This window comes from Oreochromis aureus, linkage group 7, assembly GCF_013358895.1.
Source record: "Oreochromis aureus strain Israel breed Guangdong linkage group 7, ZZ_aureus, whole genome shotgun sequence".
NCBI classification, from domain to species: Eukaryota; Metazoa; Chordata; class Actinopteri; order Cichliformes; family Cichlidae; genus Oreochromis; species Oreochromis aureus.
In genome coordinates this window covers 32,212,474-32,231,826 of record NC_052948.1, presented here as the reverse complement: position 1 = coordinate 32,231,826, position 19,353 = coordinate 32,212,474, and the positions used below count along the sequence as shown (strand labels likewise).

Sequence of the window (19,353 nt, the reverse complement as noted above, 5' to 3'; positions counted from 1 at the left end):
AAAAATGGCCACACCCCTAAATTTAAGTCTTAATAAAAATCCAGTTGGATGTGTCATTAAAAAAATTTCACACCCTGTAAAGTTTTTTATGAAGGGAAAAATGAACAAAATTTATGTCTGTATCAGGCTATAAACAGTTTTACTTATGCTGTAAAGCTGGATTTTCAAACATGGGAGTCTATGGCGACCAGAGATGAGCAGTAACGTGTTACTGTAATCCAATTACTTTTTTCAAGTAATGAAAAAAGTAAAAAGTAATTAGATTACTGTTACTTTCCCATAAGCACGCTGCATTGCTAAACCGTGATTTTCTTTCTGAGTGTCTCATGACAATGACGTACGAGCGAGCAGCGTCCGTGGCAGCAACAGACATGTGTAGATCAACAATGGATAATATGGAGTGTGGGAGAGAGTACGATCATGCAGTGTTTAAGCTTGGAAGTACTGACATTACTTTCAGCTTTGAGTTTGACTCGTAAAAAGTGACAAAACCATTAGCGTCCGCTCCACACTCTGCGTGGGAAGAAAACTACTTTCTGCAGCAAAAAATTAAACTTCAAATCTGAGCAAGCACCTAGCACGCTGCCACGGGAATGTGAAATTCACAGAGAAACCCCCGGATCCTCCCACCGACATGACCACTGTGGCACCGGGAAAACCTGCACCGGTCCCACTCCTGCTAAACAGGTGAAAATAGATTTACGAGCGACAGGACTTAGTGCTGCTGAATCTTTGATTTTATTTATTTTTTGCTGTGTTTTACTTGCATCTATTTGAAAGAGTGAGTGTAAGCATATAAAATATTTTATTTTATATTCTGGAATAGGTTTAAATGTTAAACAAATTTCTTCAAATCAAAGAATGCTGCATATAATTTAATTGTAAATGTGCATAAAGTTAAAAGATTAAAACTAATTAAAAAAAAGTCTTTAACAGAGACTTTTTCCTTTGGTTCAATTTTATATGATGGATTATGCAGAAACAATAGAGTTGGGCTGAAATGTCAATTGCTTTATTACGTATTCAGGTTGTGTATCATATTTTTAAAAATAACGATCTAATAAAGTAACTTATTACTTTTGAAAATAAGTACTCAGTAAAGTAACTGGATTATTGATTACTTCTCCAAGAAAGTAACTAATAACTAATTACTATTTTCAAGTAACTTGACCAAAACTGATGGTGACCGACTCTTTTAGCTTGCCTCAAGTGGCCGTCAGAGGAATTGCAGGGTGGGTTTGGTTTTTTGAGGGTTTTTTTTTTTTTTCTTCTTCAATTTTGACTCAATGTTTCTTGATGGCATCATACATACCTCCAGACAGCGGTCCTGCCATCTCCTCGCCAGCATCTCCAGCAGTGGCGGTCTGAATTTGTCCAAGCCAAGTAGGTCAGGGAGCATCACGCAGTGCATGGCCGCCAGCTGGCTCCATCCTGCACAAACAATCACAACCACACACACACAGACACGTTTTACACACACAGTCAGAAAAACTACAAGAACAAGTGAACAAGTTAAAGTCTCTCTAATGCTATTGCTGTCAAACAGAAACACTGTTTTTAATGCAGTGCTTTGAAAAGGTATCCATACCCCTTGAACTTTTCCACATTTTGTCAACCATGAACTTGAATGTATTTTATTGTGATTTTGTGTTACAGACAAACACAAGGCATGGAATGGAGAGTATGTGTTCACAGTTGCTCTCCATCCAATCTGACTGTACTGGAGCTATTTTGCAAAGAAGAATGGGCAAATTGCACTCTGTAGATGTGCAAAGCTGGTGGCGACATACCTCAAAAGACTTGCAGCTGTAATTGTAGTGAAAGATGGTTTGAGAAAGTATCGACTCAGGGGGGCTGAATACAAATGCACAATATGAACAGATGCCCCTGATCCAGTGTGTTGTGTTTGTGTATCACACAAAATCCCAGTAAAGTACTTTTAAGTTTGTTGTAACATAACAAAATGGAAAAGTTCAAGGGGTTACTAGGTTTTTGAAAGCTTTGAAAGGAATTTCTTTTTTTTGTTGTTGTTGTTGTTGTTGTTGTTTTTTCAAATCGTGGTCAAAAAACAAACTTCAGTGTCTTCTTGAGTCATCCTTGCAGAGAAAGAACATACTTAACTCACCATTTTAGTCTTTAAAAGGACATTAAAAAGTATTTTTAAAAACTTGTTTCCATGTGACAGCACTGACTTCCAAGGAAAAAAAAAAAAAAAAAAAAAAAAAAAAAATCACAGTAACAACAGTCAAACATGGGATGAGAATATTATCGACAACATTATCTGCAGTCTTGGTTAGAGCAAACTTATTTTTTTCTGCTAACCAGAGTCTGTCTGATGGAGTTTAAACAGGTAAACAACAGGTATACAAAAGCCTTGTAACGATACCTTGGCATGATGAATTTAAGTGTGTGTTCTCAGCTATATGTGGGTTTTTACTTGATAACAAAAAGAAACACTGAAGGCTTTCACAATAAATGGCAGACACTAAAAAGCTCCGTTCCTCAGTTGTGTGACAAAAACATTCAAAATGTCTTGGTATCGCTTTAAAAGGGCTCAAAACAATGGCATATATTCATATTTTTGACCATACACCAAAGATATACACATCACCTCTTACACATCTGTGACGTTAACTTTTTATTTGCTGATACTCAACATAAACCAAGCACCTTATTCACATATATTGGATTAATATATGGTTTCTGGACATGATGCATGTCTATGAAATGCACTTGTGTGATGGAGACTGAATGGCTGTTAGGCAGGAAAGAAATTTCATACAAATTTCTTTGCTGGGGGAACCATATAAACTTACCTCCACCAATGAAATATCCAGATATTACAGAAAAAATAAAACGTTATTACAGAAATACTATGTAGAGGTTGACGGACTAAAGATTTCATCATATATGTGACAGACATAATAACTATTTTGTTTATAACATAAGAAATCAAAGCAATCAGAATCAGTCAACCTCCACATGCAAATATGAATCACTGCCTTGCAAAAACTGCAGAAATGTGAATCAATTCTAGTTCCCAAAATCAATTTTTACTGATATTATACTGCAAAGGCTGCTTTTGTTTTTTTTTTGTTTGTTTGTTTGTTTTTTAAAATCAGACTGGACTTTGGCTTGAGGCTTCATTTGGTTAACAAAGAAGCATAAGATGCTCAAGGACTGTACTCACAGGCAGCTGGCAGCATCCATTTTATATATGAGTCCTATTAAAAAGGTCAACAGCAACAACAAACAACCTCTGCTAACAGTATCTACTACCTACTACAACAACTACCACTAATACTTTCAGTGTTAATTTGTTTTGCTATTACTTCAACTGCTAGTAGTAATACATATTATAGTACTTATAAACAGCATAAAAGCAACAAAAGAAGAGATTAGTTTTTGCAGGGCAGCGTTTTTGACTAAACAACTATTGAAATTAAGAAAATTTATTTTCCTACATGTACTGAGAAAGAATGTGACACTGTTACCATGCTTGCTGTCTCCCATTTGTTTTAGTATACAAAAAAGTTAATTAGCTTTGAAAATGAACTTGTATTCCCTTAGACATCACAAATAATCTTTGAAAAACAAACAAAAGAACACATTCATCATATGTGTAGGAGTGAGAGCAAGCCTCCGCGGTGAAATCCAAAATCCTGTTTTTAAAAAAAAACAACAACAAAAAAGGTTCATAAAAGAAGGAAAGGAAGGAGAGTAGTCGGCTCTGACACCAGAGAGTCCATGTAAAAAAGAAGCCTTAAAATCAATAATGCAAAATTTTAGTTAGCTTTCAGTTTTCCGTGTTTTTTTGTTTGTTTGTTTTTAAACGCAATTTTCCGTATTGCATCTCTGTTAAAAATAAATAAATAAATAAGATAAAAAATTTAAATTAAAAAAAAAAAAAAAACAGTCTGAGGTGGGTGTGCTGGTGTGCATTTTGTTTGGTCTTGCTTTCCTTTTTGATTTTTTGTTTGTTTGTTAGTTTGTTTTTTTATTCTCCTCAGTGAAACACTCAGGTGGAAATAGCAAGCATGCAAACAACACAGACACTGGAACATCAAGACGTGGACATTCAGACAGGCGGTAGAGACAGGAGAAACGGAGCAGGACTGTATGTTACTGCCAACAGTTGGGAAAAATAGACAAGACTGGGGCATAAGGATTGTTTTCAGTGCACACTCAACTCTGTCAGTTCCAAATAACAGTAAAGTCAGCCTGTTTGCAGACAACACCACTCTTTATTGCACCAAATTTAGGAAAAGCATTAAATCATTTTAAAGCTGCTCCACCAGCTTCTTGTGGAGTATTTCACATTTACAAATCATTAAATTTGTAACAGATTGGCCCAGAATTGCAATTTCAACAAAATTGCAAAGTGCAAGGCTTGGGGAAATAATCACTTGCTTGGTAAGCCAGATTTTACAAATTTACTCTACCTCTTCCTATGCAAAGTTTTTTGTGACATGCAGATTAACCTAATTTCCTTCAACTGACTAGGCTGAAAGTGGACTGAACAGGTAAAAAGACAGCAGTGCTGTAGACAAAAACAAGGAGATAGGACACTCAGGGGAAAAAAACAAAACACAACAAAAATGGAGCTAGATACCAAAACTGGCTGCAGTGGAAAACAGGACTGATGCAAGAGAAGAGAAATGAGGTGATCCAAGGTGAGGTGAGGGATTATAATCACATAAAGAGAAAAGTCAAGAGAGGAAAGAAGAAAACACTACAAGAGGGAAGGTCAGAGAATAACTCATAAAAGAAAAGAAATTAGGCGGACAGATTGAAATAATAAAGAAGGACAGAAGGTGGTGAAAAAGATCCGGGAAGCAGAAGAAGGCTCAGACTTTTCCTAAGTGGCAGCCGTCAGTTCAGTCAGTACCTTCGTTGACTGAGAGGATGTTATGAGAAGCAGGCCCGGGGCTGGGGTAGCCAGGAGCCCCCTGAGGGAGTCCCCCAGGGGCTCCCAGGGCCCCAGCAGAGGCGGCAGCAGCAGCACCGGTGTTGGCTGCAGGAGCTACAGCAGCTTGTAAAGGAAGAGAAGGAAAGAAATAGTCAAGAAGGAAAGAACAGGTTAGAAAGATATGAATATATTAAGTACCCAACAGAGAGAAGAGACAAGCAGTTTGACAGGAGGGAAGAAGAAATGAAGTTACAAGAAAAGAACAGCAGAAAAAAGAGAACAGCAAGAGGTTAGAAAATTATGTTTCCTTTTCAAAATAAATTAATTTCTTCTGCTTGAAAATATGCAAATAAAAGTAAAATCAAAGTATTTCATCTTATTTGGTAAACAAAAGAAAAATGTGAAAATAGCCTTGATAACCAAAGGATTGGAAATAATGGACCCAAGGCTAACATTAGTGTTTAGCTATGTCAAATTTCCCCATAGATAGGATAAAAGGTGGACGTAGCCAACCAAGTCATAACATTAAGCCTTGTGTTGATCTTTTCAACATCACTGTCTTGGTGTTTTGAAACGGGATGCCTAATTTTTCCAAATAAACTCAGATACTAATAGCAGTGTAACTAAATGCTCTGAGTTCTCATTCTTTTCAAAATAAAAGCCTTCAACTATTTACTGGATGTGGTCAAGCTGTTTAAAACGATAAACAAAAACATACAACAAAGTGACATAAGTAATTGCAAGATAAAGTTAATTCAAACCAACAAAAATAAATGAAAAAATAAAGGCAAATTAGATTATTAAAAAAAAATATAAATATAAATTTTTAAACAAGACTGAAAACTCACTTAACTGTCAAAATAAAAACACAAGAGAAACGAAGATGGACACTTTATTTCCCAAAAAGAATTCAGTGAAAGGAAAAAAAACACCACCCAAGCAACCAACAGCTAAAAGAAAGTTTTCAGACTGTAGTACCATTTCTTTAACCCTTTTCAATCTGGAACAATTGAAAAACCCCAAACAAACCCCAGTTACTTCAAGTCTGCAGGTAAAAATGTTATGCACCCAGTGTAATTTTAATAATTTCATGTACCAGAACTACAAACCTGAAACCTTTAAGGCACATTAGTAAAAGTTAAACCTCATATTGATATACACCAATTTTATAAACATTTCTTAGTCCTTAGATACACAGAAAATTGTTATCAAGAAATTGATCAAGAACAAAGTTCATCTAGCACAGAGGAAACATGAAGCACAGAGACAACAAAGGAAACAGAGAAACATTACTTCAGTAGAAAAGTAGAAAGAAAAAAAATGGTGAAAGAAAGAAACCCTGTAATACAAAAGAGATTGAATGGAAGTAAGTGAAAGAAATCCTGAAGGGAGCGGTGTTTGTGCAGAGAACAGGCAGCAGGCTGAAGCCATGCAGTGAGCAATGAAAAGAGAGAGGAAGAGACAGAAGAGGAGAATGGGGAGAAAAAAAGACTGAAACAGTAAATGATCAGTTTGAGGTAATTCGACAGCAGTTTGCCAGTACATGAGGAGCATTAAATGTTTATTTTTCCATCTTAAATCAGTTTTAGCTGGCAGGTTATCTGCTGAGCATTGTAGCATGATTTAAATGCTGGTTTAATAAAATACTAATTTATATAGATGATATAGAGCTATTTATGTCTAACCTGAATATTTTGAAAGCATATATTTAAGTGAAAAGATTTACTTTACAAGAAGAAGAAAGAAGAAGGAGAGCATAAGATGAAGAGTAAGGTGGGGAAGAAGGAAGATGATAAGGTGAAAGAAAAGACAGTAAAAAGCAACAAGAGGGAGGGGAAAAAAGAAGAGATGGCGAGGGCCAGAAGTGGACAACAAAAGGGAGGAAAAGGAAAAGATGATAATGAACTAGTAGAAGAAGCAGAGAAAGAAGAAAAACAAGAAGGATGGGGATAAAAACAAGGAGGAGAACCCAAAGGAGAAGGAAACAGAGTAGGAGAAGAAGAATGTCTTCTCCTTCACCTCCTCCCCAAAGGAAAAGAAGAAAAGAGTATGAGAAGAAGGTGGAAAAGAGCACAGGAAAGGAGGAGGAGGAAGAGGAGAAGAGAGGAAGGAAAAGAAGGAAAATTCGATAAGTAGAAGAAAAAGAAGAACCAGAAGAAAGAAGACAATTGCTATAAAGATCTTTTAAGAAAAGCAACCAGCATTTCGATTCTGTTATTTCCAGTCTGAACTTGTGTGACAAGTTCAGTATAGTATGAAGGTAATATTCTTCATTGCTTTATTAAATAAAGTTATTGTGCCAAAAAGACAAAAAGGTTAAGTAAATTAATAAATCAGATACAGATTGACCCTTGAAGGCAAAAATTCACTTTTAGAGTGTTAAATATCTTTTGATTTATGGAAAACTTTTTGACAAAGAGAGAAAAAAATGTAATATAGAGACAAAATTTGAAAGCTCTTTTGCACCTTGTTGTGAACATGATTATAAAATACTAAGTGTGTGATATTTTGGGGGGATGTGGGTCTTAAAAATCATGTGCGGACTCCCTGCTCTCTCTGCTCATCTCTCTGCTTAACTGGAGTATATTAGAGGGGCCTCCTCATTTATTTCCATGTGAAAAGAGACGGTGAGCAGGGTTAACAGCACTGCTCTTCTTCACAAAGCCACACACACACACACGCCACGCAGGAGTAGCTGGCTAAGCAGAGGTCACGGCCGAGCGTTCCCTCTGAATGGCGGTGAATAGGCGTGTGGCGTGAATAAGTCCACGCGCTTGTCACGCTTGGCCTCCATTAAGGCGTGACAATGGCACAGAAACCCTGCCTCCACCCAACACCCGAGGGTGCCACTTATAGCACACGCTTGTGTGTGTATGCATGTGGACCTGATTTTTAGCGGTGTGTATTTGTAGGTATTGAGGCTGTTGCTGTGTGGTAGGTAGATGTGTGGGTGGGTGGGGAGTAGGCAGATGGTGACGGCTGGTTAAAACATCCCCTACAGTGAAGCAGAGCAGGTTTCTCTCTGCAAAGAAAGACTCTAAACCTGTAAATCTCTCCCTCTTTTTGCCTTGTTTAGGTGTTTGATCATCCAGCTCTTACAGTTATGGTTAAGAAAACGGGCCCCAAAGTTACAGAGATACCACATGGGGAAGCAACAGAATATATTTTAGTAAATTTTTTCTGGGATGCACAGAGGAATCATTCATTGACTTCAAATATAAGCATTTCCAATCACAGAAGTTGTTCATTCGACTGTTTACTGATCTGCCACAGACATGGTTAACCTTTGCTTAACACTGTGTTCACTGCATCATTCCATGTTTGGCACTGATCACCACCTGCACTCATGTATATATCTATCTACTTAGCACTTTTAATTCTTATTTTTATGTTTATTTCAGCGTTATCCGACAGTATGTTTGCACTAAGTACCGCAGCAATTTCCTAATGTTGTAAACCTGCTCAACATTTGGCAATAAAACCCTTTCTGATTCTGATTCTTAAGGTAGAGGCTGGTTTAGGTAAGAAAGGGGAATAATATGAGAACACTGATCCCCGTTGATTTGTCAAAAGTTAACAATAGCTAGAGAAATGGTATCAGCACTCCTACAAGTTAGGTACCCTGGTTTATTCCTACTGATTTCCACTTAGAGGCTGTGGGTCAGCAGGTAGAGTGGGTCATCTACTAGCAGTCAGTTCCAATAACAGCAGAATTACACAATTCGACACCAAAAGAAAATAATAATCCCACGTACTTAAACTTGAACTACTTTGTGTGGTTGCCAAGAAATGCCAAGTGGTTGTAAAATGTTAACATGGTGGCAGATCATTTATTTAAAATGGTAACATTTTATTTTGTTGATTACACACAGACTGAAATGGTAGGATGTTTGCAGAGTAGCCTACTAATACCACAGCTACATTATGTTAGCTTCAGCATTTAGTGTGAGCCATTGCAAATATTTTAGCCTATGAAGAGAAGCTGACTTCATTTCAGTGCCAGCTGTTTTGGACAAAATGATGAACTGCATTTCAGGATAACATAAGGAGGACAATATTTTGGATGTTGTTACGATGACCTGAAGCATACTCAGCTTGAATTCTTTGAACATGTCTGGATTTTTTTTAAGTGCTTCCCTGAACTGGAAGTATTTCCTCCCTTGGTCTGAAAAAGATAATAACATAATTCTCTCTTCACTTCTTGTGAATCCATTATCGTCCCTTGGTAACCACCCCTCAAACACTCTGCCTTTCCTATCACTGAGTTAGAGCAGAGCTATCACGGAAACTGAGCCAATCTACCAGTGTGTAGGTTTTCTTTTGGGCCATTTTCATTTTCAGCATCTACAGACAGTCTAGAACACTTGGGGTCGTATGCTGCCCCCATCAGTTCTGGATATACAGTCTTGGTGGTACCAAAGAAAAACAAGTAACATTGCATTCACAGAATTTTGGTATCAAACCGTACCGTAAGTATTGGTTCTGGTGACATCCCTCTCATTTACTAACTGGAACATCAGTGGTTCGATCCCTGGCTCCCTTAGTCTTTATGTCAAAGTATTGTTGGGCAAGACACTGAACCATGAGCTGCATCCACTGAAGTGTGTGTGTGACTCAATGTTAGGCAAACAAACAAAAACACTCGTTAGAATGTGTGTGTGACTGGGTGAATGAGGCTTGTAGTAAGAAAGCTCAGTGTGAGTAGAAAAGCACTTCCTAAGCACAGTCCATTTACCACTTTACTTCTTCTGCTGCCATTTTTCCAACCCTCCTGGAGGAGACTAGATCAACTCAAAGAGAGTAAAAGTTTGTTAGAGGTCATCCAAATGAGTCCGGCTGTGGTGAATGACTATCGATAATTAATGGGCACCCACCTCTGCACCACTTACTCGATACTTTCTCTAATATCTGTGCTTCTAACATCAAACACAGATACAAAATATTGTTTTTTAATGAGCTGCTTTTTTGTGTTTGTTCTCTGTTACTGTTTTTGGGGGGTTGTTTTTTTTGTATTTTTTCATGCCGTAAAAAAAACAAACAAAAAAAAACAAAAAAAAACCCCAGCCATTTCCCAAAATTTGGGATAAACAAAGTACTTTTTATTCACAAAATCATTAAGGCAAAAGAAAAAAGAAAAAACCAAACACTGCGGTGCAAGCATTATTCCAAAAATGGGGACGCCTGTGGGGTTTTTTTGTTTTTGTTTTTTTTGAACATAACTTAATTTGCTTTTAACCTAATTCAGAAGAAAACCCCTGGCCTAACACTGAAAACTCCAGAATGGCTCATTCGTAGTGAGAACATGATCCGACCTCAGTCTGACCCAGTTTCATATAAACTTCTTCCTGTAAACAGGAATGCTTTGTATGCTTTGCATGCTGGGATGCATCAAAGCACAGACTGTAACAGAGCACTCGCTAAGACGAACAAATTCTGCCCATAACCCAGCGTAATTCATCCTGTATTTAGTTTTGTTTCTTCAGTCTTCTCACAGGGTTTGTAGTGCACAAACTCATAGACTTATTTGGACCAAAGTAAAGTCAGTTCACACAACTATGAACAAACACTGGTCATTTTAGGCTTTTGTGCTAATCGGTTTTTTGTGTTCACAGTGAATCTCTGAACTTGTGGTGACAATTGAGTCAAAGAAAAACCCTTCAAAGCCATTAAAGCAGAGCACTGCCACCCATGCTACCCCTATCAGAGCACAGTCTGAGTTTACCCAGCGTCAGATGCCGTCTTTCATGGATCAAATTCATTTCCAGAGAACCCAGATGCAAAGCTGCAGTCATCTGTTTGTAGTTTGAAGTTCAACAACTGCAGGAGAGCCCTTTAAAGACCTGCTGACCTTGGAAACAACAGCAGCTTCCTCCTGTGATATTTTTGTTTCTTTTCTTCAACCCTCGGTGGGTTTTATTGCCGGTGGGCTGCATTATCAAACCCCACCTCCCTCCTTCCCTCCCTGCAGGGCCCCAGGGGTGTTTGAAGCGAGCGCCACCTCCTTTTGTAGTTACCTTGTTTGATCTGGGCCTGTAGCGCCGGGTTGGAGGGCTGAGGGGGGGCGGCAGGCGTCCGGCGAGGAGTCTCCGGGGTTCCTCCTGGTCTGGGAGGCCTGGAGGAGGATCACAAAGAGAGGGCATGAAATATTAAAGCAGCAGGGAGCAGAGAGATGGGCCAACGCACAGACAGAGAGACACACAGAAAACACACACACACACACACACACACCCCTAAAATTCAAAGAAACACACAGAAACACATGCATTCATAAAAACCAGGAGTTCACATATGCAGGATTCTTATTTCTTTTTCCTGAAACCAGCTAAGTGTGTGTGTGTGTGTGTGTGTGTGTGTGTGTGTGTGTGTGTGTGTGTGTGTGTGTGTGTGTGTGTGTGTGTGTGTGTGTGCGCGCGTGTTCAGGCTCCAGCCTATTGAGTTTTGGTTGGAGGACACAGTCCTCTGTGAACAGACTGGAGGCGTCTAACTTTCAGAGACACACAAACACTTCCAATACAACAATCCACTGGGTGATCAATAGCAGTTGTCGGGGAACAAAAACACATCCAGAAAACTCCATTTAAAAAAAAGAAAAAGAAAAAAAAAAAGAAAAAATTCTTTAAAGAGGGCAGGACAGTGGTCACAGCTCATAAAGACGAGATCAAATAATTACTTTTTGTCCTTCTGCAAATATCCTGGACTGCACTCAGGGTTCTTATGATAGAAAGCTCTTCACACATGCACTAAAGCCAGATGTGCTTGTCACAAAATATTATAGAGGACTAAAACAAAATCAGTGATTAACATAACATTTTCCCCCACTAGCATACAGAAAAGCTACCTTTATCCACAAAAATAGAAATCTATATAAAAACAATTTAAAAAAAAAAAAATCATACTTAAACAAACAATATAAAAGAACAATTTACCGTAATGTCACCAGAAGCAGCTAAACAGATTGCTTTTCTGCATATTAAACTGATCCAAACAGGTGGTTTTACTGGTGTTTTAATTTCAACCAAGCTGCTTTACAGGGGAAAATGACTGATAGAAATGCCAAACAGCCAGCAGCTGGCATCTCTTCTTCCCCTTTTTTCTGCCTTTGGAGGTCGCCACAGTGGCTCATCTGCCTACATCTTAGCCTTCCCAGTGTCCTACTCTGTCGCACAAACCCTCTGCATGTCTTCTTTCACTACACACATACGTCTTCCTATTTTCCTCCTGCCTGGTACTTCATCTTCATCATTGTTTGCCCAAAATATCCACTCCTGTGCACATGTCCAAATTGTCTCAGCCTTGCCTCTCATTCTCCCGACCGTTCAACCTGAGCTGCCCCTCTAATATACTCCTTTCTAATTTTGCCCATCCTTGTCACGCCTAGTAAAAATCCCCAACTCTTGGTTATTTAAAACTGCAGCAGAACCACAATATTTTAGTGAACAGAAAAGAAAAATTAAAATCTAGACATGATAAAAATGAGAATAATCTAAAACTGAAACAAAACCAAATAAAAACAATACTGGCAGTGGTCAGTGGTCCCCATCAGCCTCCTACTAGATACACCTATGGTATCAGTTTCAAAATCCCACGTCGCCTTGTTCTCAAGTTATTGCATTCACAAGATTTTAAGAAAACTTGACCTCTGAACTCTGTCCTTGAGGTCAAGGCCAATGAGATTCAAACTTGTCCAAGATTTTTAATAGATACACCTATTCACAAACTTTGATGTCCACATCGCCCGCCCACACAGCAGGATGACCACAATACCCCATTAGCCTTTTACAGCTGGTTACAAAACAAACTATGTACAATAACTCTGAAGTGAGAAATGTACAAAGAAGTCTTTAACCTGCAAGCTTCCTACAACCATATCTGTGAAACGTCCAAATGGACCGATTCATCCCTGTGCAGGTGACAAACAAAATCCAAAGGGTCCAATCAGGTCCACTGGATCACTCTGCAAAGTGTGAAAACTATAGAGAAGTCATTAATTCTGAATTCACAATGCTGATGCTTCAAAATGGCACCATGGCTAGGATCCACCTTTTATACAGTTTATGTCCAAAAGGTAAAGCTCATGTTTTCCAAAAGAAGCTTGTCAGAATCCACCCAAAGTGAAGACAAAGACATGAAAGTTATTCAGGTTTGGATGAGAGAAATACTTTTGAGGAAGCAAGAGCTAAAGAGTCCTACAAAAAGTCAATATGATCATAGACGTTGACTTAAAAAAAAAAAAAAAAAAAACTTAAATGAAATGAGGTTTGGTTGAGGGTAATTCAGTCCCGTCTCAGGCAGCCAAGCTGAAGCCCTCAGCAAAGGCAGGTGGAGGAACTGCTGTTGAAACTCTTTAAGAGTTCAGGAGTACTTCTTTTCAAACTCCAGCACACAGAGAGGAAGCTTTTCCGCTATCATAAATGTAAGATGAGAAACATGAAAAAGCCAAAAACCAAAACAACTTCAAATATTCACAACTGCTGTTCTGCAGTGTCGAGGCGAAGACGGCCAGAGAGAAGATCCTTGTTTGAGCTTCATAAAGAAGTCTTCAGCTTCTGTTTGTAGCTACACAATCACCTCCTCTGATCTGGACACACCACAGAAGAAGAGTTACGGGTTTATGTGAAAGTAATAAACTTCTCTGGAAAGTTTTCAGCCTATGAGTGACGTCTTTTGTTCTTCTGCTTTTTGTTTTTCATGCTATAGCTGTGACTGCATCTACTCCACAAAGTTTGACTTCCTTCAATTTCTTACTCAGAAAGTTAATCTGATAACAGTGTGACATCAGCGATGCCACCAATGGCAGAAGGAGTCAAATAGAAAAACACTTGATTTGATTTTAACTTTGACATCCAGCTACCAATTTTCTTCTGCTTTCTGGAATTTGGCAGCAGACTAATTCAAGATGTCCTTCACCCCAGTAACATTTCCCAGTCCCTTCTTTGTGATCCCTACGTGTTTCCCGCCCAGATGAGATATAGAATATCTAGCATGTTCTTTTAAACCTCGAGATGGATACACCCAGGAGGCAACCAAATTAGATGATTGGACCTGCTCCTTTGAATGTTAAGGAGATTCAAACTTATCACTGTACAAGTTGATGGGGCTTTAGCTCTGGCTGTAAGGACTTCAGATTTGATTTGTGAGGGAAAAGTCATCATGACTTTAGAGTAAACTCAACAATACTGTATTTCAAGGATTTCAGAACTGACCCAAGACTGACCCTGAGGACACCTTACAGCTGACTTTTATGTCACTTATATTAGACAAGACTCTAATGACAATTAGAATCCAAGCTGTACTTTCCACCCTAGCCTATGAGACATAAGGGGGCTTAACCATTTCCCCCTTGAAAACCTATTTAGGAGTAACCATTGAAGCTCTTTTCTGAACTGGTTTCTATCATATTTCAGGTATGCTCATTGAACAAAATGACTATGACGTTTTTATTTGACAATGATGTGTCAAAACACATCATTATGGGCACAGCAGAGGTCCTCGAATGTTGTCTTTATAGGGGAAAGGGTTAAAAAACGACATCGAAAGTACTGAGAGGACGAAACTTGACAGGCACTAAAGTACTAAAGTAAAGCTCTGTAATTTTTGCTTGTGGGTTCTAATAGGGAAGATTTGCCTGATCCACAGTTATAAAAAATATCCTTATTTATCTTATATTGGGCCCGTCAGCTAATATTTTGCCTGAAATGAGTTGTTTTACTGCCCATACCTTTACACAAACTTTACTTTAGGCAGTGTTTGTATTGTGAACCAAATCTATGATTTGTGTTTTTTTCCTGTGTTCTGACAATACTTACAGCTCTTGCAACTCTTGAATCACCACCACCACACCCACCCAAACCCAGCATCACTTGTGTTTATTCCATTACAACAGCCTAGTTTTTCTTTTGTCTTGTTTTGGTATTTTTGTATTTATTTCCAGTTATGTATCCCAGCTCACGACAGCTCATTTCGGAATTCACAGTTTGAAGGAAAAAAAGAACTTTGTCCTTGTGTAATGTGAATATTTATCATTGTAAAGCTATACATATGGCAGGAAAAACATATTTTAACCACAGAAATAAGTCAATTATAGACTGAAAACTGATGAAAGCTGATCAAACACCTCACTACCCCTCGACCTGTGTTTTATCATCTCTGACTCTTCGCTGCTCACCCTCCCTGCAGAGCTATCCTTGAAGCAGGGTTGACGGGACGATGAAATGTTGTGTTGGTATTACAGCAGCAGCAGGACCTCGACCTCTGTGTTAAATCTTTCACAGCACAATGAGAGCTCAGACAGACTAAACAATCAGCTACACACACACACACACACACACACACACACACACACACACACACACACACACACACACACACACACACACACACACACACACACACACACACACACACACACACACACACACACACACACACACACACACACACACACACACACACACACACACACACACACACACACACACACACACACACACGGTAGCCAGAGCTGGTGGTAGGATGGTATATGTACTGACTTTGAGTTCACTTTCTGCTGCAGTTTGAGTTGTTACATCGTTTTTAAGCTGGAAGCGGAATTGTGTGTTATCAGCCTGATAATTCTAGATAAAATGAACTTGGGTTTATAAACAGATATCAGTTTAAAACAAATGTGTGGATACATTTTTGTGCACAATTCAGGGTGTTGAAACAGACTGATTTCCACAGATTGTTCATCAGCTAAAAACAAACAGCAAAGTCTGAAATGTAAATCCTATAAAGGCCAAATGAAGGCAAAACAAGTTTGCTGCCGCTTTGTTTACTCAGCGTGGGCCAGAGCAGCTACAGAAGAACACAGATCAAAAGTAAATATAGAAGTAGACAGTAATGTATAAAATGTGACAGTTCAAAGGGAGTAAAAACAAAAACAGTACATATGTTTTTGTATTGTTACATATTTATTGTATTGTTATATTGTTAAGAACAATATAAATATATGAATTAATCGCATTCCATTTAGTTTTAATATTGTTTTTGGTTCATTTAATGGCACATTCTATATTTTTTTAAAAGTTATGTAATTAACTACCAACATGCCACCTATCCAACGTCTATTCATCCAACCACTTATGCTTCCATCCAGCTGTTAGTCCAACAAATCATTTAGCCATCTATCCACTCATCCAACTTTTATCCATCCACCAACGCATAATTTATCCAGGTATTTATCTATCAATTATACCATCCACAGACTAAACCATCTATCCATTCATTCACACATCCAACATCTCTTTATCCATCCAACATATATCCATGTCATTATCCATCGAATAGACATCGAATCTTCCCATGCATCCATGCCCAAAACACCTTTTATCCATCAACCATCTTTCATCCAACCATTTAGCCATCCAACGTTATATATTTAGCCCTTTAACTTTCTATCCATTCATCCTTGCATTTAAACATTTATCATTCATCCAATCATTGAACCATCAATATTTCAAACCTTTTATCAATTCATGTATCCATCCATCCATCTATCCATCTCCAACCATTTAACCATCCCTCGATTCATTTATGTAATCCACCCACCCATCCACATAAGGAAAATCCTTCAAGAACTGGCTAACATGAAAACATAAGTTGCAAAGCCACAGGAAGTAAATCCTGTCCTTGTTGATTAGTTTGTACTGACCAGGTAAACCTACATTCAACATTCTTACTTCTTTAACTTTAGTTTGGGGTCAACCAACTCTTCTGTAAAAAAAGAGTTTTTAAAGAACAAATATAAAAAAACAAATCACTTTTAAGAGTTAGTCCGTGTGTGTTTATTACCTGGCCGGTGCTTTCTTCATGTGCTCTCCAACAAAGGTGGCGTTGGTCATGCCCATCAGAGTGTTGGCCAGTGAGATGACGGAGAGGAGGTGATGTGTGGTGACGGCCCTCGACACGCCATATGTCCCCTTCCCCACTATGTCTGACAGAGATAGCTTCCGACCTGTCGCCAGGGAGAGCTGACGAAGCAAAGACTCCTGGGAAATGGTGTTAGACAAAGAGAAGAGGTTCTTATTTTAGGGTGTCCTCTTATCAAACCATTAATTTAGCTTTTTAAATGCTTCATGTTCAATGGTATGTCTTTCATGGAAAGACACCTGGAACCCAGGTGATAACAGACAGTTACCTTGAAGGTGGGCAACATGAGGGACATGTGGCCTCCTCTGGAGATCAAGCCGAAGGAGATTGGGCAGTGTGGTCTGAGCATGCCCAGTCGCTCCAGACAGATGGTGTCCAGCTGTTCGTTGAGACCCCAGGCGTGCAGACAGGACATGAAGAGCTTGGCTGTGTCCATCGTCAGGTTATACTCCAGCAGACTCAGAGACTTGGACTTCTCCTCGCGCCTCCTCATCTCCTCCTCTTCATCCTCATCTTCATCTAATAGGTGCTCCTTAATGGTCTCCTTCATGGTCTCCTTCACCTGGTTTTAAGAGAAATTAGTTACATGAAAAACAAAAATAATACATTAATAAAAGACCTTCATTAGTGTGTTTTTTGTGTTTATGGACCTGTTTGAAGATTTTATGAGCCAACAAGGACCCGCCCTTATCGGCGCCAGCCTGGCTCTTCTGTAGCGTCTCTGGGGACACCAGCATGGGGTTCGGTCTCTGAGCTTCCTCCGTCAGCAGCTGGATGATCACCGCCTCCACGTCAAAGAATAGCACATGCATGTCAGGGTCCGTCAGGTTGGTCTTCATCGCCTGGACCACCAAGGCATTGTGGGAATATTTCGGTAAGTTGCCCTGGTGGAAAGACAGAGTTCAGTTTTAAGAACATTAATTAGCAGGTAGCACTAACTATGAGAAACATGATTATTAGTTTAAAAAAAAAAAAAGAAAAAAAAAAAGCCAAATATATGAGACTCCATAAGATAAAGTATCCACCTGAGAGAACATAAACAAAATCATGCGCTTAAAATCAATCACAGTGTGACATTTTTCACATTAAATATATTTAAATGATCCATTGTCGATATAAATTTAATTAAGAAGTTCAAGAGCTCCTCATCAAAAGCTCATTATTTAAATGACAAAAGACAGGATCAGTCATTCTCACTCACACACACACACACACACAAACCTGTAATTGCCACTAATATTAACACTCGGCTCAATTTTAATTGTATTAGAAGAGACAGCATGTGCATGGAGCTGTTTGCTTCTCGTTTCCATGTTAATGAGCTGATGGCTGCAATTAAACTGTGATCCTGTTAGACTTCGATTCCAAGGGAGGAGACAGGAGGAGGGGAAAGTGAGGGAGGAGGAGGTGATTAAGAGAGGAATGAAGAGGGGAAATAAAGAGGAAAGAAAAGGCCAAAGCTGGATTTTTATCTTCATGTTTTTTTTAACCTTTTGCCTTAAGATCACAGAGCTTTTTCGCCATCACCACAATGGTGTTTGAAAAAGAAACGTGACAAGTCATCACATCCTGCCCTGTCATCCTGTTTGACTCTAAAGGGGCTATAATCTACAAAAACAAACATTTTTCATTAAAAAAGACAAACAACGAGTCCATAAACTTCTCAGGAACCTCACAGAAGGCTCATTTTCCCATAGACCAACTGAAGCGACCCGGTTCTCATTACACAGGCTGCAGCTTTCAGGGACTGAAAGCACTGACTTCACTTTTCAGACCCAGAGTTAAGCTCATTTCTTTTCACGTCTAAGCTCACATCACATCATGTCTATCATTTACCTTTGTAACCATAGCATTGCATCAAATCTTTCTTTAAAGATGTACATAAAGAGAGCGAAAACATCTGATTCCTCACCAAATCTTCCTTCTGTTTACTTGCGTTTAGATTTAACTCATTGTCATAATCATGTCGTGTTTAATTTTCTCTCCACATTTTAAAATAAACTACAGGAAAGTGACTTTCAACAGACAGAATTCAAACTTTGCTTTTTCCTCTCGGCAATAAGCCACGTTTTTCTTTTGAGATTTGCCATTTTTCTTGTGAATATGACATTTTTCCAAGGAAATGTGGTAGTGTCACTTTGGTAAGTATGGCACTTATGTCCTTCATAATTTGCCAGTTTTGTCTTCGTTTTCCCTTTCCCCTCGACAATGTAGCGTTATTGTGAAAATTTGAGCTTACCAAGTTTAACATTTCGTAGCACAAGCTACGAATCAGCACACAGAGAAGTGACGATGAACTAAATCTTTTATGTGATAACTTGTTTTATATCTGGATCACTAAATACCGACCTACTTTGTGTAAAATTCTGGTATTATTTTCGTATTTGTACCTTCAGTGATCACTGGTCATTTTGTTGCACTTAAGTACATTTTTTCTTTTGCCTGAAGCTCTTTGTATTGAGCTGGATGTGACTGTGTGGGACAGAACAATAATTAGCGGTAAAGACACGTCCTGACTGACCAAGAGGCACAATACA

The 19,353-nt window shown here is 38.7% G+C and overlaps 1 protein-coding gene across 2 annotated transcripts in view; it reads right to left on the bottom strand.

Moving 5' to 3' along the window:
* Positions 1-19,353, bottom strand: part of LOC116311395 (WD repeat-containing protein 7) — a 110,820-nt gene that overhangs the window by 67,982 nt on the left and 23,485 nt on the right. For both annotated transcript variants that reach the window (XM_031728497.2, XM_039614833.1), the window contains exons 16-20: positions 17,467-17,700; positions 17,085-17,378; positions 16,739-16,935; positions 10,924-11,021; positions 1,313-1,431 (exon numbers count right to left, since the gene is read on the bottom strand). In XM_031728497.2, the coding sequence (XP_031584357.1) occupies positions 1,313-1,431; positions 10,924-11,021; positions 16,739-16,935; positions 17,085-17,378; positions 17,467-17,700 (942 nt within the window). The remainder of the gene's footprint in view (positions 1-1,312; positions 1,432-10,923; positions 11,022-16,738; positions 16,936-17,084; positions 17,379-17,466; positions 17,701-19,353) is intronic.